This window comes from Phodopus roborovskii, unplaced genomic scaffold, assembly GCF_943737965.1.
Source record: "Phodopus roborovskii unplaced genomic scaffold, PHOROB, whole genome shotgun sequence".
In the NCBI taxonomy this organism is placed as follows: Eukaryota; Metazoa; Chordata; class Mammalia; order Rodentia; family Cricetidae; genus Phodopus; species Phodopus roborovskii.
In genome coordinates, this window is record NW_026126511.1 from 38374710 (window position 1) to 38397398 (window position 22689).

General features: G+C 41.0%; 1 protein-coding gene across 1 annotated transcript in view; it reads left to right on the forward strand.

The window, feature by feature from the left end:
- Positions 1-22689, forward strand: part of Gtf2f2 (general transcription factor IIF subunit 2) — a 116153-nt gene that overhangs the window by 81917 nt on the left and 11547 nt on the right. Inside the window, exons 6-7 of the mRNA XM_051195359.1 lie at positions 12381-12480; positions 21815-21958. Coding sequence (XP_051051316.1) covers positions 12381-12480; positions 21815-21958 — 244 coding nt within the window. The remainder of the gene's footprint in view (positions 1-12380; positions 12481-21814; positions 21959-22689) is intronic.

The following is a 22689-nucleotide window of genomic DNA, read 5'->3' on the forward strand; positions in this document are numbered from 1 at the left end:
ACTGTAAACACCTTAATTGATCTCTAGCCCTAATATTTTTAGGAGTCAGAGAAATTGAGGGTTGCAAATTGAGATTGCTTAATAACCTAGGTATTTTAACTTTAAAACCTTCAAATAAGTCTGGTTATAAGCCTTCAGTGTGTTTGTTTTGTTTTTGAGACAGTTTCATTCTCAGCCAAGGCAGCCCTCACACTCACTGTGTAATCTCTTCTAGCCTGGGACTCTCAGTCCTCTGCTGTGGGTGTGTACCACCACACAAAATGCCTTCGGGGTTTTGTTTATGTCTATGAGCATTTTGCCTGCATCAGAAACCCTGGGAATGGAGTCAGTAGGGCTCTCTGAACCACTATGTGGGTACGCAGCATTGAACCCTGGTCCTCTGCAAGAGCCTCAAGTGCTCTTAACCATTGAGCCATCTCTTCGCTGTTTTCCACCTTCCTGCTGTCACATTTCTGTTAGATCAGCCTGTGGATCTCATTTTACTTTCTTTCTTACACACTTCTTATACTCTTTGGGAGTCTCACTCTACATCCCTGGTGGCCTGGAACCCAAAGAGGTCCAACTAACTGCCTCTGTCTCTGAAGTGCTGGGATTGCAGACTCTGTGCCATCCTGCCTGGTAGCCTATGGATGTGCTCACCTTAGCTACTGCTTAAGCCACACACTTTTTGTGAGTCTGCTTCTGCAGTGTAAATGGGATTCCTTAAGATTACATGTAGTGCAGATATGTTCTTTAGAAAACACGCATTCTCTAATAGACATTTTTGAGGAAGATGGTGTTTTTCATGATAACATTTACAATTTGAAGAATCTAGTCGACTCTTAAATGATACAAAGATTAAGTGTGCCATTTGCTGTGAAATCTCCAAAGACTCATTTTTTAAACCTTCATGCTCATTTCATGTATAAAATTGCCTTTTAAAACATTCTCTATACTTTTAAGCCATGCAGTATGTATGAATTAAATCCATAGAAGTCTGTATCACTTTAATATTTTAATTTTAATCCTTACTAATTTCCATTTGTGGCTTTAAATAAAAAGGAAAAATAGGCCTGTTTTAGACTGTTCATTCATGTGTGTGTTCTTGTATCTTCATTTCTTTTTATTTGTTCCTGCCAGACTGAATGGATTGTACTAGGAGACCAGGTTTGTAGCTGTGGTTGTTACTAGAACTGAATCTGTTCTCTAGACACAGACTTTGTTCTTGCCTTCTGCTAGCATGAAAGCCTTAAGTCAGTTTAGAGGGATTTAGGGAAAGTAGCTTGGTATAAAAATGTTGCAGGTTGTGACTGGAAAGATGGTTCAGTGGTTAAGAGCACTGGCTGCTCTTCCAGAGGACCCAGGTTCAATTCACAGCACCCACATGGCAGCTCACAACTGCTTCTGGCTCCAGTTAATTGGGATCTGATACCTTCACACCAAAAGATATATAATAAAATTAAATAGATTTTTTTTTTTAAAAAAAAAACTATTTTAAAAATCTTGCAAGTTGACTAATTTGGCAAAAGGTGCAGGAGCTTTGCTTTCCTACTTGGCTCCTGGTAAGTCAGTCAACCTCATTAATAAGCTTTCTGCCCACCCCACCTCACATAGTAGGTTTCTCCATCTATACACTGAGCCAGATCAAGCCCATTTGAAAAAGCATAGCAACCCCGGGCTGTTTCTCCAGTGCCAGAGATTGAGGCTGGAGAAGCCACAGCCCTGAACTAAAGTGGAGGCATATAGAGGTTGTAGGTCAGGGGTGATGATGGGTCTGTGCCCAAGTATGGCCAAAAGCTGAGTGCTTTAGGCAAGGACTTGGGCAGCTGGCAACTTCAGGGGAGGAAGCTACAATCACTGCCAAGAATGTGGATCCAGGCTTTTTGGTGCCTTCCCTTTGTTGGGAGACTCTCTGAGGGGGTGGGGTTTGGAGAGAGGAATTGGGTTTTCTAGATCATGCAGGGGCAAGCTGGAGGTTCCAGCCTCATGTTGGCCATATACACAGGTATCTACCAAAACAACATTTGCAAAGGTCTGATAGCAGCAGCTCATGACTTGCCTCAGTCTCCATGTAGCTATACTGTGATTTATTATTTTTTTTCCCCTCTGTCTGTATCTTGATGCTGCAGAAAACTTTGCATTTGGAACAAACTGGCTGAACCATTTCTGATACTGTTAGCATAAAAGGTATTATTTAGTTGGCCCATGCAGTTTCTAGCTCTATGAAGAAAGTTATATAACTTTCATAGACTGTGTTTTAGTGTGGGGAAAATGTTTTAGACTAATTTTTGGTCAAAATAATCTGTATGTTTCAGGATCTTCTACTCAAATATATATATGTTTACTTGAATTAAATTCAGACACATTCTAGTCACTACTGGTTGAAAACCATATGAAACTTGACTTGAGTGCCCAAAAGGATTAGGTTTTTAAAGTATATCAAATATATCCAGACTCCAGTGAATCAATCATGGTTGTACATGCCTGTAATTCCAAAATTGATGGAGCTGATATAGGAGTATTACCAGCCTGGACTCAAAAGTGAAACTCTGGTGCAGAGGTGAATTATAATGAGTTGGTTGGTTGGTTGGTTGGTTGGTTGGTTGGTTGGTTGGTTGGGTTATTTGTTTATTGGGATAGGGTTTCTCTGTAGACCAGCCCTAGCTGTCCTGGAACTTGCTTTGTAGGCTGGCTTTAAACCCATAGAAATCCACCTGGGACTAAAGGAGTATGCCACCATGTCCAGCCTTATACTGAATTCTAATTAGCACTTACATGAACATTCACACTCTGTGTGTGTCATTCTAAGATTTATTTATTATGTATGCACTGCTCTGCGTGCATGTATGCCTGCACCAGGTCTCATTATAGATGGTTGTGAGCCACCATGTGGTTGCTGAGTATTGAAATCCGGACATCTGGAAGAGCAGCCATTGCTCTTAACCTCTCAGCCATCTCTCCAGCCCCCAATGAAAGACATCTTTAATCTAACAAAACACTGTCATCAAAATAAATAGATTAACACAGATTTCATAAGTCTTATTTTTAAAATCTAGTGTTATAAACCAAGTAATAATTAAAAGATGTGTGCTTCTTGAAGTAACTCCCATACTTGCTGGCGTATTGTGGGTACTTCAGCAGTAACAGGTACAATAACAGCTAAAGCATACTGATAGTGTGCCGTCATTCTCCTTCTCTTCCTGTCCCTCCCACTCGCCTTCCCTTTTTCCTTCCTGCTCCCCTCCCCCTCTTCTTTTCCCTCTTTCCCCACTCTCATTCCTAAGGTTGAACCTAGGTTCTCAAAGCATGCTAGGCGTGCACTCTGCTACTGAACTATATGTCCCCAGCCTGCATTAAGAGCTTTATAATTATTTCATTAAATGTATTTCTGTGTGCTTATATGAGTTCATGTATACCATACGTGTTGTGCATGTGCCCACAGGTATCCTCAAAGATCAAAGGGCTTTGAATCCCCTGGAACTACAGTTCCCAGTAGTTGTGAGCCACCTACTGTGGTTGCTGAGAAATGAACGTGGGTCCTCTGCAAGAGATATTTACTGTCTGAACCTGTTGCACTGACCACAACCATTGGGTGTGGGAACAGTGTGGATGTGACCTGGGGGAACTAGATCTGGGGTAGGGGACCCTGGAGATTTTGCTCTCACTTCTGGAGGCATCCTTGGAACTGGAACCTGCTGGCGTTCATCTGTCTCTGTTGTAAGTTATTTCTCCCTGAATAAACATCTATTCAGCCTGTTTTCCCCGATCCTCATATTCCACAATACTCTTGACCACTGAACTCTCTCTTCAGCCTCTTTCATTTTTCTTTGGTACCAAGATCTTAGAAAAACTGACTAACTTAACCACCATTACACCCAGGCTGAACTGAAACTTGAAACCCAGGGTGTGCATGCTAGCCCTGCCATGATGGTATGGTGCAGTTCCATACTCTATAGTATTGGTGTGTGTGTGCGTACGTGTGTGTGTGTGTGCGCGCGCGTGCGTGCGTGCGTGTGTGTGTGTGTGTGTGTGTGTGTATGCGTGCGTGCGCGCACGCAGGTACACTCAGCTTTAAGTATATGAGAAATTTTGCCTGACTTAAACTAAAAAAGGAAATACTGCAATGGATAAGTTGAAAGTTACCAAAATTTTTAATTACTTGAACAGAGTCTTAGTTGGTGTGAAGATATGAGATACCACATAGCTCCCAGATTCATAAGGACCATTGCTAAGTGTATCCGATGACTCCCAAAGTGTGCCACCTTCCTCTTTGCCCCTCCCCAGTTGAGCATCTGTTCTTACTGCTTGCAGCCAGGGTGCTAGGGACCCTGCTTAGGGGAATTATGTCCACTGAACACACCTTGATACTAAAGAAGATTAAGTTAGAAAGGGAAATCAGCCAGGCATTGGTGGTGCATGCCTTTAATCCCAGCACTCAAGAGGCGGAAGCATGTGGATCTCTGTGAGTTCGAGGCCAGCCTGTTCTACAGAGTGAGTTCCAGGACAGCCTCCAAAGCCACAGAAAAACCCTGTCTCAAAAAACAAAACAAAACCAAAAAACCAAAAAAGAGAAAGGAAATCATATCCATACATGGTGGTGCATACTTTTGGTCCCAGAACTATTGGGGGGAGGGGTGCAGAGCAGGCAGATCTCTGAGTTTGAGGCCAGCCTGGTCTACAGAAGGGAGTTCCAGGACACCCAGGGCTACACAGAGAAATCCTGCCTTGGAATAAAAGGGTGGAGGAACCATGTAAAAATGTAAACTATTGAGACAGTGAGGTTTGGAGTGTTTAGTGGAGATTTCTCCTGTTTAATAGGTAAGTAGAGACTATATGATCTACTCTTGTATGCTCTTCCTGGAGAATTAGTTAATAAGTGGTTGTGTTACACTATTTCAGATAAAAATAAAACAAGCTAGGCAGTAATTTTTAAGACACTTAGGATCTCTTCATTACACTGTCATTTATTTCACCTTACTCTACCTGTACTGAAAGCTGTAGGTGGATGTTGTTTCTAACAGAAATCTACAGAAAACAAAGTCCACTGTGAGTGAGTCATCATTTCAACTGGCCAGAGGCCCCTCCTCAACACCTGGCTAGCTGGCACAATAGGTCCATTTGGGATATGATGTTTCTTTAAAAGCTGTGAATATTTAAAATAAAAAAGTAGGTTTACCTAGCTTGAGACCATAGGTGATTGATTTTTGAGATGGAGTCTTACTGTGTTATCCACAGTGTCCTCCAACCCCTGAACTCCGACATCCCTGCCTCATCTCATGCCCAGTACCTACAGCTGCAGTGTGTGTCTGTGCAGAACTGTGACCCTTCTGCCAGCTCCCCCTCCCTGCCATCGCTCCCTCCGACAAGCCTTGTGGTCATGGACAGTCTAGGTTGCACTGGATCTAGAAACTTGAGTTGCTTTATGTTTATACAGAACTCACTTCGGATTTGCATTAAGAAGGGACTGATGATTGATCATATGATAAGTTGCTGGTTTTAGAATTCAAAGATGGCCACATTTCTGTGTTATACAATAGAATGAGGTTGGATTGTTTTGTCTTCCCTAGCCTGACTACAGCTATAATGTATTCCCCTAAGAACAATCTAGATGAGTCCTTCAGCCAGTTCCTGGATTCTCTCTCCATGGCAGTGGAATGTGAGAACTGGGTGGAAGGAATTACTGTTCCTTTTGGGGAAGCCCATCTTGCTGCTGGTTGGTGACTTCCCATGGCATCATGACTGCTGCTCTAGTAAAGTTTGTTGTTGCTTTGCAGGAAAAACAAACTTTGAAAACATTCTGAGCTAGAAATACAACAGATCAGAGTGCTGCTAATTAACAGCTTGGTATAGATGGTATATGTGGGTTATTTTTCTGTTTGGGCTTGTTATTTGCTAGGTTTTTGTTTTATTGGTTTAAGGTAAGATAGTAGGGTTTTTTGTTTTGTTTTGTTTTCAGCTGAACTAGTTGGCAACATTTGATAAGTGATGCCTTAAGGTTTTTTTGTTTTGTTTTATTTTTTTGTACAATTAGGCCTGGCAACACCATCTCTATATTCCTTAGAGGGACAGTCAGCTGGAGTAGAGGAAGTGTTGGCCCGTGGGGTGGAGCACATCATCTGTCTGGTTCACCATTTCCCTCAGGGACCTGCAGACATTTGAATCTGGTTCTCCTGCCTGTCCATTTTGGTGACCACTACCCTCATGTTGTTCAAAACGTTATCTGTGTGCTTGAAAGACTACACTTTGCATTTCACTTATTTTGTAATAGTACCTACAGTGTTGTGGTGGTTTGAATGAGAATGGCCCTCATAGGCTCATATGTTAGAATATCTAGCCCCCTCCTAGTTGGTTGTCTTATCTGGGAAGGGTTAGAAGGTGTGGCCTTGTTGGAAGAGGTGTGTCACTGGCTAAGAGTCATGTATGCTGCACTCCTTTATGATTTGGTTTCCAAACTACTTACTGCCTCTAACTAAATACAGCCTAAAAGTTTTCTTCTTTTTTTTCCCCTAATTTACTCAGCTCATTATATAACACAGACATGTAAACAGGATTCCTAGAGACAGTTGTTGAGGTCTCTTAATATTTGCTGTCTGTGATTCCCCAGATAGTCCTGCTAGATCAGGAGATTATTCATTCATCAGATGAAGCCCTAAACTTTCTTCATGGCCCCTCAGATCTGTTCTAGTAGAAGTACTTCCTGTTATAACCCCTGAAGAAGCCCACCTTAAGCTGTTCCCCCGATACTGAAGTGTCTCAGAGTAGGCTGCTTCAGAGTCCTTTGTCATCAGCAAACATCCTCGGCTGGCCCTAGCTAGTCTGTTATCTTTCTCCCAGCCTTCTGCCACCAGTTCCCAAGCTGTACTTCCTGTCCTGTGACCTGACCTAGGTCGCTGTGCACTGTTGCCCAGCGGCAGATCCAGTACCCTGCTGCTCTCTACCATGGTTCTCTCTGTCACATTATGAATGCCAGCATGTCTGTCCCTTTCAGAAATGGCATCTGAGTCTTGAGGAAGCAGGTAGCCTTGTGTAAAGCCTATCATTTTAAGGATAACATGAATTGTAATCAAATTCAGCTGCAGCACGAGAGTTAAGTGAACGCTTCGGTGGCGCTCACATTATGAGCAGCTGGTTCCCTCATTGGCTGGTTTTGTTGCAGATACTTGTAGCTCAGTCAGCTCTCCTTGATAGCCAGACTGAAAGGGCCAGACTACTTGGTTGTGAACAAGCAGTCTGCATGACAGAATCATGCTTACATGGTATTTGCTCATGTGCAATTCTGCTGTTTCCTTTGTAATCTAATTGTCCAACAAAATTGTTACATTCTTACTTGCTTAGTTGTTATGGTATGAAAAACATTGTATTAATCATTGAGTAACTGGGGAACTTATTAGCTGAAATCTGTAGACAACAGCTTAAGTCGGGATTGACATTTTGAGTAGTTTTTTCTTTTTTTTAACTAAGTTCAGTAGATCTTAACCTGTGTATGTGACTATTTTTAACATGAACTTTACATCTTAAAAGTATGCTTAGTAATTTAATCTGCAAGTTGAATTTATATCAAATAACTCTTAGTAAAAGCATAGTAGTGAGGATCTTTAAGTAATTTTTTTAATTTTTAATCATGATTATGACCTAATGACTAGTGATGCTGGCTTAATGAACATCATGTGGATGGAGGGTGTTCTCCCGGCCATACTCTAGTCTGTGTTTGAGTAGACCTGGATTAGTTATCTGTGGGCTGATAACTATCATAAAGGAATTGCCGGACTCAAGGTGAACCATTAAGCCTGCAGCACCACATGAATGGTCATAGCAGTGCACGCCTGTGAAAACAGGAGGATGGAGGATAGCCTCTTTTCAGAACAAGGTCAAGGCCAGTCTAGGCTGCATGAGACCTGTGTCGTAAGAAAAAGAAATGCTTGGTTGTTTCTTTTCTGCTAAATTCTGTGTTCTGTATGGACCATTTAGTGGGATGATCTAGTTTTGCATACTATGAGGAAAAAGTACAGTGGGTGTGAGTAACACTCTTAACAGTTTCTAGCATGGAGTAAGAACTCTTGGTTTTTCCAAGCAGGGTTTCTCTGTGTAGCCTGTTTCTCTTGGGAGCCTGTCCTGGAACTCGCTCTATAACCAGGCTAGCCTTGAAATCAAAGAGATCTGCCTGCCCCTGCCTCCTGAGTGCTGGGATTAAAGGCATACGCCACCACCACCCAGCTCAAAATAAGTTTTTAAATTTGACTATATTCTATGTCCTTAAGCTTCACCCTAGTCATTAGGGCCTAATGCAAACAGTATACTTTCCTGTGCATTAGTATGGTAGCCTCCTCAGTCTCCCATCACCCACCCATCCCTGTTAACAAGGCCCTTGGGTTTAGGGTTCCTTTAGAAAACTAAAGGGATTGAGGGTATGCCATGCATAGGATCCCCAATTCAGTTCCACATGCCTACTCCAAAACAGATTTCTCTCTTCTGGTTTTGCCCCAAGCTGTAACTAAATTGATTTTTAATTTTAATATGCATGTAAGGGAGTTGTTGACCCCAGAGAACTAGGACAGTATGGCTGTCTTAATCAGTGTTCTGTTGCTAAGAAGAGACACTGACCATGGCAACTCTTGTAAAGGAAAACATTTAATTGGGGGCTGGCTTATAGTTCAGAGGTTTAGTCCATTTTCATCACAGCAGGAAGCATGGTGAAGCACATGCATACATGGTGCTGGACAGGGTCTGAGAGTTAGTTCTACATCTGGATCCTCGGGAGCAGGAAGGAGGAGAAACATACTGGGGCGGGCTTGAGTGTCTGAAACTTCAAGGCCACACCTACTCCAACAAGGCCACACCTCCTAATAGTGTGACTCCCTGTGAGCCTGGGGGGGGGTGCAGGAGGGGCGTTTTCATTCATTCATTGTGTGAGTAGCAGTTAGAGAAGCCACTTTTGTTGTTGTTGTTGTTTGGGTTTGAATTGGGTGTATCAGTGAGTGTGTACATATTAGTACAGGTGCCAGTGGAGGCCTGAGGGTTTCAGATTCCTTAGAGTTGGTGTTACAGATGGTTATTAGCTGCCTTTGGGTGCTGAGTTCTCTGTGAGAATAGTGTGCACTCTGCATGCTCAGTATGTGCGAATCCATCTCTCCATCCCCAGGAGCACTGTTTGAAAGCACATATTTGTTTACTGTTTTGCTTTCATTTCTGATTTTCCAGGCTGGAGACATTGCTTCACATTTAACAGAACATGCTACTCTTCCAAAAGATCAGAGGTCATTCCCCAGTATCCACTTGGGGCAACCTAGACTTGCTGTAACATCAGCTCCAGGGTATCTGACACCCTCTTCTGGCTTCCACCCACCCACAGACACACATATACATAGTTATAAATTTAAAAATTAAAAGTTTGACTGCATAAAAGTCATGTACTATGACAAATGAGTATGATTTGTAGCTCCTATAGCATTATAAGCATGTTTTCAAACACTTTCTTTGTGATTAGAGAAAATATCTTAAAACTTATGATTTCTCCAATGTGCAGGTTTTTTTTTTTTCTGAACTAATTGTTCTGTATAGATGTATTAGGAAATTGTGCCAAGTATCTGTTGAGTGATTTATAAAACAAAGCTGATCAATAATATTGTATTTCTTACACCAAGCATGATGGCATACACCTTGAATCTCCCAGCTCTTGAGAGGCAAAATCAGGTGGAACTCTGTGAGTTTGAGGCCAGGTGGGTCTACATGTTGGGACCTTTTCTCCAAAAAAAAAAAAAAAAAAAAAAAAAAGCAAAATGAAGAATATTGTATTCCTGATTACAGAGTCTTGGGAAAAACACTATACTTTTTAGTGTTCTGGAAAAAATAAGACCTAGTCATAGAGACAGTCAGGACACAGAAGCATGCATCTGTCTCCTCCTTCAGCCTAACACCTGTGTCTGTAGTTGGCTTCTCTTCTTTATGAACTGAGTGTTTTCAAATTATATCAAAAAAGCCAGATAATCCTTGAGTTGATGTTGAAATGTGGTGAAGCCAGCAGTGTTTAATTTAGAGCATTGTTAATAATAAAATAGAGTTGCAAATTGTTCTGGCACATCATGAGATAATGTTGAATGAATTATTTAGTGTTAAATAAAAAAGCCTGTTAAACTATTTTAAACTATTCATGGTTAATGAAAATATTTTAAGATTAAGTTCTTTTGAAATGTGTTGTGTTTTCAGTCTGTAGATTATTAACCTTTTGAATTTCTAGTCATAGGATGTCCCCTTTTAATTAAAACAAAACTCTGGGAATTGACTTTTTTAATGTATAATAGAAAGGTTAGATTTTTGTATGACCTCTTTCTTTAAAAGAAAACAACAGTGTATTCCTTTATTTAAAATATTTGATGTCTTGAGAATAAATGTGACACAAACTCTGATGATGAAAATGACTTTTAGAATTGAAAGGAAAGTGTGCCTCGTGAACATGAATCAGAGCGCAGAGCTGCAGGATGCAGGTGTGGCAAGAATAAGCTGCCATTTATAAAGAGCACGTGCCTAAATGCACTGAAACTCGGGACTTGAGATGTGGGTAAAGGGAGTGATTGGTGTAGAAAAGAGAAGGGGCTAGTGCTGTCTCCTCCCTGATGTCCCCAGAAGAATCATGGGGGGGGGGCTTGACGCGGGGATAGTCGGCTGGTGGCAGCGTAGGGATCTCCACCCTGGGGGGGGGGGGGTCTACAGTCAGAGCACCGGTGTTGTGTTCAGAACTGCACTGCCACTTAATTGTGCCTGTTTTGTTTGCCGAGGAGTTATACATGCCTAGATCCTACACTTTGTGGACATTTTTGTCTGTCTCCATCACTCATCACTTAAGATCAAAAGGTCTTCCTTCCAGTCCTTTTAAGACTGCTTCCCTTAGAAGAGTTGCTTTGTTGCCTTCCTATGACCCTGAGCTACACTGTATGGACTTACCCTCATACACCTCTGAGTCCCCTTCTCTCCATATCATTGTCAGCTGACTGATGCTGCTTGCCCTTTTCAGGACTGCTGTTAACTTACTACATCATTTGATTAGTTAAGTCTGGGTTGACCCTTTAACCAAATTGGGGTATTTTCTTTTTTTTTCTTTCTTTCTTTTTTTTTTTTTTTTCATTTTTCTTCTGATTATAAAAGTCATAGGTGTTCATTATAGAGATTTAAGAAAACTCAGCAAAAAAGGTATTAAAATGTGCTAATTTTTATCTTTTCCCATCTTTCACACACACACACAAAACTGAGGTTGGAGACAAGTGGTTTAGCTGTTAAAAGAACATACTGTTCTTCCAGGGGTCTGAGTTTGGTTCCCAACCACTGAAAACTCCAGCCCTATGCAGTCCAGCACCCTCCTTTGGCCTCTTTGGGCCCCCACATACTGACATACACATGCGCACACACAGACCTCCAACAGCCAAGCTATTTTCTAGCTTGGGTCTTGGTTTCTTAGTGGTATCCCTTAATTCCTCAAAGCCCTCACTGCATACTTGAGTGGATCTCTCGGTGAGATTCATGAGGGATTAGCCCAGGTATTTTTCCAAAAATATTTTATTTCTTGCTTATTCTTCAATTATAAGTTAGCCAGGTATGGTAGGCAATTTTCTGAGGTATGTTACATTTTGTATTATGATACCCTGCTGACGAAAAATCTAAAGGTACAATGATACCCTCTGTGTCTTTAAAAGTAGTCACTTTTGTGAGCTGTACTTTCCCCTCTTAAAACAGATTTTTGGATTTACTGTGTTTATAAACCAAATGGATTAATTTTTAAGAAGCAAATTTAGTATACAGATGAGGACACGATAAAAATCCTAAAGTCGTTGCTTAAAAAGATACAGGAACTCCTCCAAGTAGTGACTTCATGATATACATGGGGTGATATGTTTGTGATTTTTTTTTCTTTCTGGTGGCAGTATTTTGAGTCACATTTAATTCATATAGAGTTGTGCAGTGTTCTAGACTGCTGTCCAATCGAGGTTTCTGTGGTGACAAAAATGCTTTGAGCATCAGTGTCTGATCAGGTAGCCATTAGTCACTGAACAGTGAATGTTGATGTAATTTTTTTTTTTTAACTCACCTTTATTTCTTGTCAGGATAGTGGAAGCTTTAGATTGATCACTTGATGAATTTTAGACAATAATCAGTCAAGACAATTTGTTTTGCTGGAAGAGTTTGGTTTGCCCGTGCTACACAGTTTCAGAACTACATTCAGGACTACAATGACATAACTTGTATGTTTACCTTATTGGGCTAGTAATTGTAGTCGTTCTTCTGTGTTTCTAACTATTATGGTAAAGCTACTATGCTATCTAAGCTTACTTGCTTACATGTTACTAGTAATTGGCATAACTCTACAGAACTATTTATTAAGCAGTGTATTAACAATGCCTTCTGTTTTTCAGATTGCAAATAGAAGAGTCTTCCAAGCCAGTAAGGCTATCACAACAGCTGGACAAAGTTGTAACAACCAATTACAAGCCTGTGGCTAACCATCAATACAATGTAAGTTTTCTGTGTCCTTGTTCTTCTCAGTGCCTCACAATCATGCAGCTCGCTGTGACCTGTGTGTGCTAAGCATAGAAAGGAGTTTGATCTATATCTGGAGCTACATGGCAGAAGGGAGCCTCTGTCCAAATGGCTCTTGATCAGGTTTTACAGAGAGATAATAACACTTGCTTTATTTCAGGTGTCACGGGCATTTTTATGGTTCTTCACTCCTATACAAAGTGGGAACTGCCCACTTTGAAGTATATGTAGAACAATTTCTATACATTTTTATTGAAGTGTATGTATAATACAATTTATAATAGAGATATAAATTGTCCTTATGTACCCTACATATATAACATATGTGTATACACACACACATACATATATATGTAGTGTGTGTGTGTATCCGTTCATCCGTTACTTTTATGAGTTCTTAAAAAAATGGCTTGTCATCATCTTTACTACCTTTTGAAGTAGAACTATTACATGACTAAAACTGACCAGTTCGAATATTCAACCCAAGCAGTCTGGCTTAGGAGCTGTGCTGGCTTATTTTATGTCAACTGCATACAAGCTTGGGTCCTTTGGGAAGCGTAAGTTTCATTTGAGAAAATGCCCCCACTAGAGTGGCCTATGGCCAATCTGTGGTGCATTTTCTTGATTGGTGATTGATGTGGGAAGACCCAGCCCACTATGAGCAGTGCTGTTCTTGGCTGGTGGTCCTGAGTGCTGTAAGAAGGCAGGTTGAAGAAGCCATGGAGAGCAAGCCAGTAAATACCATTCCTCCATGGCCTCCTCATAAGTTCTTGCCTCCAGGTTCCCACCTTGAGTTCCTTGGATGATGCACTGCAAGTTGTAAGAGGAAATAAACCCTTTCCTCCCCAAGTTGCTTAGGATCATGGTGTTTTATCACAGAAATAGAAACCCAACAAAAACAGAAACCAAATGCTTACCTACTATCTGTGTTAACTGTAGAGTGTTAGCAGTCTAAAGGAGCATAGGGAAAGGTAATGAGTTCCTGAAGGTAAGCACAAGTCTAAGTAATAGCTAACAGATAAAATCTTGTGTCCTGTGTATGCTGTTGGCTGATTTCCTTTTGGTCTCATTTTGGGAAAAATTAAACCTCTGTAAGATGGGCCCTAAGCACCCAGACTTGACACTCTGTGCCCCAGAATGGTGTCCCTTGTGCGTATTTTGTGTGAGATAACAAATGCCTCCAGGGTAACAACAAGCATCTTCAGTGGGCAGAAGACTCCGATCTAGTCACACATCACAGTTCACTACACCGACCGACCAGATGAAAGGGAGCAGGAGCAGTTCAGCTGTATAACCCTGGCTGTGCTGTAGGGGGAAGCAAACCTAAGAAGAGGATGAGGAGCTAAGTAGAATCAGCAGTAGAATCTAAGAGAGCTGTTTCCTGCTGTCTGTTGATTGAGACAAGTAAATGAAAGGCAGTTGAATTCTCCCTTTGGAGTAGGAAGGGGATGAGCTCTGGGAAAGAGTATCGTAGCAGCCCATGTCGGAGATGTCTCCTGTGCCTGAGAAGGAATCCCCTGGTGACCTGCCTTCCTGAGCCACCACCTCTTCCTGTTCTCTGCTTATGCCTTCTGTAGATCCCAAGTTGGGGCGTGGTGAGCATTTCCTTTGAAGTAGAGAGCACATCTTTCTGTAGTATTAGCCACCACTTCCCCCTAATTCCACTGCAAATACCCCCCCACCCAGGGCTGCCACAGACCATTAGTCCTAAGATGAAAGGCAAGTCCCCTCTAGGAGGATTGAAGCTGGAGCTTTGTAGGGCAGCTCAGACCTCTGCCTAGGTCATTTTCTTCGTCACATTAACACACTCAGCCTGGCATTAGAGTTGTGTGTTAGAATACGCTGATATTGCGCTCTTTTTACTGCTAAAATTCATACAGTCGTTGTGTTCTGAATTTTTCATTAAGATATAAAGGACATTTGCTTTAATAGTCTCTTCACAGCAAGTGACATTTCAGTTCAAGCGAAATGCTTTTTAAAAAAAAAAAAAAAAAAACATGTACAGTGTTTTTTTTTGCATGTACACCTGCAAAGCAGGCCAGAAGAGGGCACCAGATCTCATTACAGATGGCTGTGAGCCACCATGTGTGTGGTTGCTGGGAATTGAACTCAGTTCCTCTGGAAGAGCAGCCAGCGCTCTTAACCTCTGAGCCAGCCATCTCTCCAGCTCCACACCATGCCTTTATTAGGATTGTTATGTTATAAATGAGTGTAATGAGTTATCTAATAATTTTGTATTGAGACTTTGTTTATATAGAGACAAAGCATTTTAGTATTTAGTGATTGTTTTCTATAGTAACAGAACAGAATGGTCAGAGGAGCCTGAATAGCTTTAAAACCAATTACATTCTAGTGTAATCGCAGTTATAGAAATTACTGTTATACTGTGACAAACCTTGCTTATTTATTCAAAAGAAACATTAATTTTTAAAATGCTGAGAAATCAACATGGTTTAAAGTGAACAATTTAAAGGTCAAATAATAAAACTTTTCATAAAATTTAAGTCAATATAATGAAATATTTTCAAAGGTTTGTGTCATGTGACTTGGTGATTTATTTAGTAGTTGAGGTTTTAAAAAGGAAAGTGCAAGGTTATACAATTGCACAAAATCTATAGTCCTTTTCTTGTTAGCTTTATTGCCCATGGTAGGTAAGATTGTTACAGCTAAATACCCCAACCCCAGAAAATGTCCGCTGTATGAAATCAGTCCTGTCAATCAATCTGTGCCTTTGTCACTTCTTAAGCTAGTCAGCAAAAGAGTAGAAATTGTAGCCTTGGAGCACTTCACTGCGGTCTCATTATTAGCTTCTTGAGTTGATACTAATCATACTTAAAACCTATTAGGTAGTAAATATCTGTGAATAAGAAAGTGGAAAAACAATGATTTATCAGTCACTCTCAAGTAAAAGATAAGCTAATCAGAAGATGGCTCTTTTCAAAATGGAGACTATCAATATCACTGTAAGTGGGGCTTGTCCTTCTCTGTCTTTGTTGATGACTCAGTTGTGTCTTTCTTGAGAATTGAAACAGCTCCAGGTACTTAAAGAAAAGGGGGATTTAGTATAGAGAATCAGCTGTCAGATAGTCTATGACTACAAAATGGTCATGACAGGAAAGTTTAGCTACCAGAGATCTGCTGAAGGAAAGTAAAGAAAATCCCCTTTCCCACCACCAGAAGGGCAGCTGGAAACCAGCTAACAATAAAACCTTGGAAATGTAGCCTGCAGGCCCCTGCCATACACCCACCACCACCAAGGCCTAGAGCTAACAGCTTTGACTGTGAAGATAAATGGGTTTTGTACCTTGCTATATTAGCTATTGACAGTATAAACTTTCTGAGTTTGCAATATTATTGAAAACTAAGTGTCCTAAAAATAGGTCACTGTTTTTATTCTTTCCAGATCACTATATTTTGAATGTAAATAATAAGGTAGTTTATTGGTTGCTTTTTTTCTGGTGGAGGGAGGTTATATTTGGGGATGCTCATGTATGTGTGTACATGTGAAAGCCAGAGGGTTGACATTGAATCTTTCTTGCTCAGTTACTATCCATCTTTTTTGGGGGGAGGGGAGGAGACATGGTCTCTAGTCTAAACCTGCTTATACTGATTCAGCTAGGCTGGCTGGTCAACAAGCCCCAGATCTCTGAATTCAGTCTTCATTTTTTAGAATGAATAGTGACTTTATTTATTTAATCTATTTTAATTGTGTGGGCAACTCATAATATCCATGTATTACTATAAAATGATAATTTATAACTTATTAAGATATGCATGTGTGATCCATTCTTTACATTTTTGCATATAGAGATGTTAGTCAAAAAGTATAGCCGGGCCAGGTATGACGTCACACAATTTTAATCCCAGCACTCACTCTTGAGGCACATGGGTCTATGTGTTCAAGCCGAGCCAATTCTACACCTTGAGTTTCACTCCAGCCAGGGTTACATAGTGAGACCCTGTTTTTAAAAAAAATAAAGAAGTGCAGGGCGTTGGGAGGCAGAGGCAAGGAGATCTCTGTGAGTTTGAGTCCAGCATGGTCTACAGAGCAAGTTCCAGGACAGGCTCCAAAGCAATACAGAGAAACCCTGTCTGGAAACATAATTAGGGGCTAGTTATGTATACCTTCTTTGGTAAAGTGTTTGCCTAGCAAACAGGAAGCCCTGAATTTGAAAGTACTGCATAAAATTGATCATGTTTGTATATGCTTATAATCCCAGCATGCTTGAGGTAAAAAACAAAAAGATCAAAAGTGCAAAGGTCATCCTCAGCCATAGCAAGTCTGAAGCCAGCCTAGGCTACATGAGACCCTGTCTAAAAGTACACTTGAGTCAAATAAGCTAGTATATACAATTCTAACCAACTGCATCTCTGAGTCAAAGCACTATGCTCCTGTCTGGTGGACTGTGTCATCGGCTGCCCATGTGACTCTTACGTGTACTCTGTGGTCTTGTAAAGAACTGTGGTCTGCTGTCTGTATGATGGTTCTCAGGGTGGCTTGGATGCTAGAATTGCCCAGAAGAGGGGTTGAAATGCCTCCAGAAAGTAACTCAGTTGATCGGATGTGGATTGTGTTTTAAGCTCCTGGGTTATTCTAGTTTGCAGGCAGCCACCAATCCAAAGACAGGAACTTTTTATAGTTGTCTGCCATCTGTTGAGAAGGGAATGGGGTTCTATATTGGCACCAGGAGACCGCCTTTTAACTTGAGATATATCTTCTCACCTTTGTTACCACCCCTACCCTCTTGTTCTGAGTTTAGTTAAAGGACTTTTTATGTGGCTTTTGGTGCTAGAGAAACGAAGAAACGCTAACTAGAAAGCACTCTCTGAAATAACAGTGTTGTTACATAAGACAGTCAGGTGTCACCCTCCTCCCAGGAACATTTACGTTTATGCATAGTCCTTTCCCATCTGTGAGACAGCCAACTGCTAGTCTCAAAAACTAAGGTTGTTGACCTTTGACTTGTTTGAAGTTAGGTGCATACATTCTTACTTTTGATCATTCAAATGGATGCCCATTGAACTATATCTTAAGGGCTTTTCAACAGTATTGCCCTGGCATAGTTTAATATAAGAATACTACATGCCTTGTGCTTTTGAATTTGCACACTAAGGACTGACTGACCTGCTCTGAAGAATTACTTTCCTCCCAAGAGATGATGACACACTAATCAGAAATAGAAGCATTGACAGAGGGGAGAAGGAAGTAATCTTTCTCAAGGATTTAAAATACAAAGCCATGATAGTCGAGGCTGTCACGATCACTTCAGAAGTTGGAATAAAAGCCTCACAAAGATTGCCTTGACAAAGCAATCAGAGTATTTCTGCAAACAACAGTCTGAAATTTACAGACACCTGAATTATAATATTTTAATTGATGGTGGGTGGCATTTATAATTTTAGTCAGTGATTAAGGTTTCAGTAATAACAATTGAACACGTCTATACCACATCCACAGTCAATTTTCAACATGCGGTTACGTTTTAATCTTGAATAACTTGTTCTCTTGAAAATGAAATAAGTTTCATCTGATCAATTTGGGAGAATATAAAACATTTATAACTGGAGACTAAGCTTAAAGTGCCTTCTGAGTTAACATTTATCTCTAACAATTGGCTCTGCCGTGATGTGGTCAGTGGAGGCGGATTCACATGACATAACAATTACTTCTGTTCCAGTGACTATCTTAGTAATTTATACTTGTCCTGGCTGCTAACAAACTGGCTGGCTGGTTGGCACTTTGCATATTGTTCCCTGCAGTTCCAACAAGCATCAGTGAGAAGCAAAATGCCCAATGGGAAAAGAAAAACCATTGCCTCAAAGTAGTCTTCTTCTGGGTACCGTGGTTCATAGTATTAATAGTTTACTTGCATGGCCTTGTTTGTAGTAAAATACTAAGGGCACTGTTTTTTTATGCTGTGTAGCATAAAAACTAACAGTTACTTTAAGGCTTTAGCTTTGTCTTGAGTACATTAGGTATTAGTGGGACTGAAGAGATGAGATGGCACAGCCTTTTAGAGCACAGGCTGCTCCAGAGGACTTGGGTTTGATTCCAGCACCTTTATGCTAGGCTCATAGCCCCCTAGAACTCCAGTCCTAGGGGATCCTTGCCCTCTTCTGGCCTTTATGTACACCATGCACACATTTGATGCACAGGCATACATGCATAGAGAACAACTATACACATGAAAGAAAAAACAACAGCAATGGGTACTAATAGCTTGATGCATCTAAGTCTCTTTTAATAGTACATGAACACAGACAAGAATCTGGATTATGTAAAAAAAAAAAAAAAAAAGAATCTGGATTATGAGCCTGTCTTAGACAATACCAAAGCAAATTTAACCAATTTATTTTAAAACAGACTTTTTCTGTAGGTTTTATATATAGTATGCACTCTAAGGACACTAAATACCTGTTCTGTTACCCTTTCTGAAAGTATGGTCAAATTTCGAATGCCCCAAAGCTCTCTAATGAGAACTGCTAGCTCTGTTTTCATCATTGCTGTTTTAGACACCTGGGTTTGGGTTACACTTGCTTTGGAGGTTGGGGTTTTTGTTTTGCTTTAAGCATGTAGCACATGGCCAGTCTTGATCTTCTCTCTGTAGCTGAGGATGACCTTGATCTCTTGTTGCGGTTGATGAATCACCACCTGGCCTTGTGTGCCTTTCCCCTTCATTTAAAGAAGGAAAACACCAGAACCTGTGCAGTCAGTATATTTGGGGTGAGAACATGCCAACCAGGAATTTTTTTAGTCTAGGTAGTATTTGGTCATTTTCTTACTAATTAACATTTTTTAATTATAATTTAATCAAGTTTTAATCTGTAGTGTTAATTTGAACTTTTTGTAATTCTAAAATCTTCCCTTTGAGTCAAGCTTTTACTGGCTCTAGATTTGGGGACTGGAAAAAAAAAAAAAAAACCATAAATGTCTGACCATTGCCAAGTAGAATGTGTGCCTTCCCTAAGTGAGCCATCTTGCTTTACTGGTAAGATTATGAAATCATTTTCCTACTGATCTTTAGCTTCTCGAATCCTTTCAAACAAGGGAGCCCTTGCTAATACACCATCGTTCCTCCCCTTTCCCTCCTATGTTCCTCCTAAAGCTGGAGGGTGGCTGGGTGTTGCACACTGTTAATCTCAGCACTCAAGAGGCAGAGGCAGGCAGATCTCTGTGAGTTTGAGGCCAACCTGGTCTACAGAGCGAGTTCCAGAACAGGCTCCAAAGTAGTACAGAGAAACCTTGTCTGAGGTGTAGGGGGTAACAAAGCTGGAGGGTGACTTGTGATAGTGCTTAGTTCATGGGTAGGTCCTGGTCACTCGTGCTTTCTTGTCCCCCTGTATGGTCATTCTCTTAGTTGCATCTTTTGAACCCAGAGAAAGCATGTATCCTTCTAAACCTTTCGTAGCTGTACATAGGTGTGCTATTTTATGCTATTTTCAAGACACCCCTCCTCCATTTTTGTGTGCATTTTTTTTTTCTTTTGCTACTGAGATAAGCATTCTACCACTGATCTCTATCCCCAGCATTTTGTTTTGTTTTCTAATTGAGATAGTTTTGCCAAGTTGCCTGTGGTGGCCTTGAATTTGTTCTGTAGCCCATGCAGCCTTGAAATTTTGGTCTTCTCTCAGCCTCCAAAGTAGCTGGGATCACAGGCCTGGACTAATAGGCCTTTTTCACTGAGAGAATCTGGAAACTACCTAGGCTTTATTCCTCCCCAGCCATTCCATCTGCAGCATGCATTTGAATTTTTTTTTTTTTTTTTTCTGTGTTCTAGTCTTGTCCTAGGAAGTTCAGTGATGTCCTACCACTGCATTTAAAATAGAGAGCATATGCTTAAGTGTCTCCGGCTGGAAATTACACCATAGCTCTGAGTGCTTGTGCTGTTCTGAAACTGGTCCCCACACTGCAGTAAAGTCCCTGTGCAGGCTTCCTCTCTGCTGGCCTCCAGCCCACCAAATCTTTAGTTACCCAGAGAGCTAAGGGACTGACCTTCCTCTAGCACATTGCTACTCAGCCTTGTCATTAAGAAGAAACTAAGCTTACCCAACTGGTGTGCATATTTGTGTGTGTGTGTGCATGTGCATGCGTGCGTGTGTGCATATGTGTGTACAGGTGTATGTACATATGTATACATACTTATAAACAACCTGCTGCATCTGTTTAGTGTTGCTCATCTGTATACTTTTTTTTCCATATGTATATACTGACCACTTGGTACTGGATAATGAATTAGCGGCCTCATCCCTGGGGAAGACTTGATTCTTCTCTCAGCAGTCGTCAGTTGCTTGTGGATCTTCACTTATGGGTGGAGTTTTCTGAGACTTCCCCCATTCAAGTTGCATGTCAACTGGTGTCATTCAGGTTTTATTTAGGTGACCGTAGTGTTCCAATTTCATGGATGCAGCTTCTCTGTCTCCTACTGAAAATAGTATCTCAGAACTGATATCCTGGTCCTCTGGCTTTTCATAATCTTTTCACTCCCTCCGCTGATACATTCCCTGGGTTGTGATGCAGATGGACCTGTTGGTAGTGGGCACCCCAGATAGTGTTGCTCTCTGCTTTTGGCCATTTTCAGTTTTCTGCAGTGGTCTCCATCTGCTAAAAAGAGAGGCTTCTTAGCTAAGGGCTGAGAGCTGCTTCCAATTGCTGTGTGTGAAGATGTACAGCACTGTAGGTACACGAAACATGGTCCTGGTGTCTTGGTTTTATTTGAAGAAGAGGTGTGTTTTACGGGGAAATTTAGAGGACACCTGGTATAAGATAAAGTGAAGATTCAGAAAAATCTGCTGGTTGAGTGTATTTACCTTTCATGTTGTCAAACCTACCTCATGTATAGAGGTAAAGCAGCAAGTAGGGGTTAGAGGGGAGGAGCCTAGTGCTTTCCTTCTCATGTGTTAGAGAACCTGCCCTGATTCAAGCCTGTGCCGGAGGACTCCGAGCTGTTACCTACCAAGTGCAGTTTATGTCATAAAATCATCTCACTGTATTTTGTTTAATCAAAATCAGAGGAACTGCAAGTTAGTTTCTGGCTAGTCTAGGCTAACCAGGAAGAAAACCTACTTGGGGGAAATGAACACATTACATAAAACTTCAAGAGAGAACTAGAAATAGTTTATAAAGCAGTGTTATAACTGTCCTAGAGCCTGAAAGTTACTGGAAGTCCTGAGGCAACAAGACCCCAGTTCTGAGCCCCTGCCAGAAGCCAAATACCTTGGAACTTTAAATGTAGTTCTCAGATGACTAAGACAGAAATGCCTGTGTCCTGGTTCTGTTAAGTTGATACCTTTCTTCTGATTTTGCCTATAGATTGAATATGAAAGGAAGAAGAAAGAAGATGGAAAGCGAGCACGGGCAGACAAACAACACGTCCTAGACATGCTGTTTTCCGCCTTTGAGAAGCATCAATACTATAATCTCAAGGATTTAGTGGACATCACAAAGCAGCCCGTGGTATGTATGTGTTTATGCTGGTCCTTAAGTATACCCTACTTCATTCTCATATCATTATCAAGGAGAAGCATGATTAAGTTTGCATCCCCGCTACTAATGACAGTTTATGTTGACACTCAGAAAACAAGTCTTAATTAATGCAGCTATGTCTTTCGAACATCCGCTGCATTACTTGGGATTTAAGTTGCATTTAAGAGCCACTGAAATGGCTCACTCTGTAAAGGCATTCATGCATGTGCCTGATGATCCCCAGAACCCACTTTGGAAAGAGAGAGCCCCTCCTGAAAGTTGTCTTCTGACTGTTACACACACACCAACACCAAGGCCCTCGTGTGTGTGAGCATGTGTCCACACACAGTAATAAAACGTTAGGGCTGGGGAGGTGGCTCAGTGGTTAAAGGATTGGCTGCTCTTCTAGAGACTCAACTTTGACTCCTTGAACCTACATAGTGGCTTACAACCATCTATAACTCCATGTCAGGAGATCTGACACCTTTCTGGCTGCTGCAAGCACCAGGCATGCCTGTGATCCACAGACATACAAGCAGGCAGAACACCCATACACATAAAATTAATAGTAGTAATAAGATTATAGGTTAACAGAAATGATTTTATATGAAGAAAAGGAATCTATTTTTAACATTAATCTGAGATCTTTTAAATGTTTCACGTTAGCAGCTCAGCTAATAGCTTCTTTTTCCTTCAGCTTCACAGCCTACTTAAAATATTCT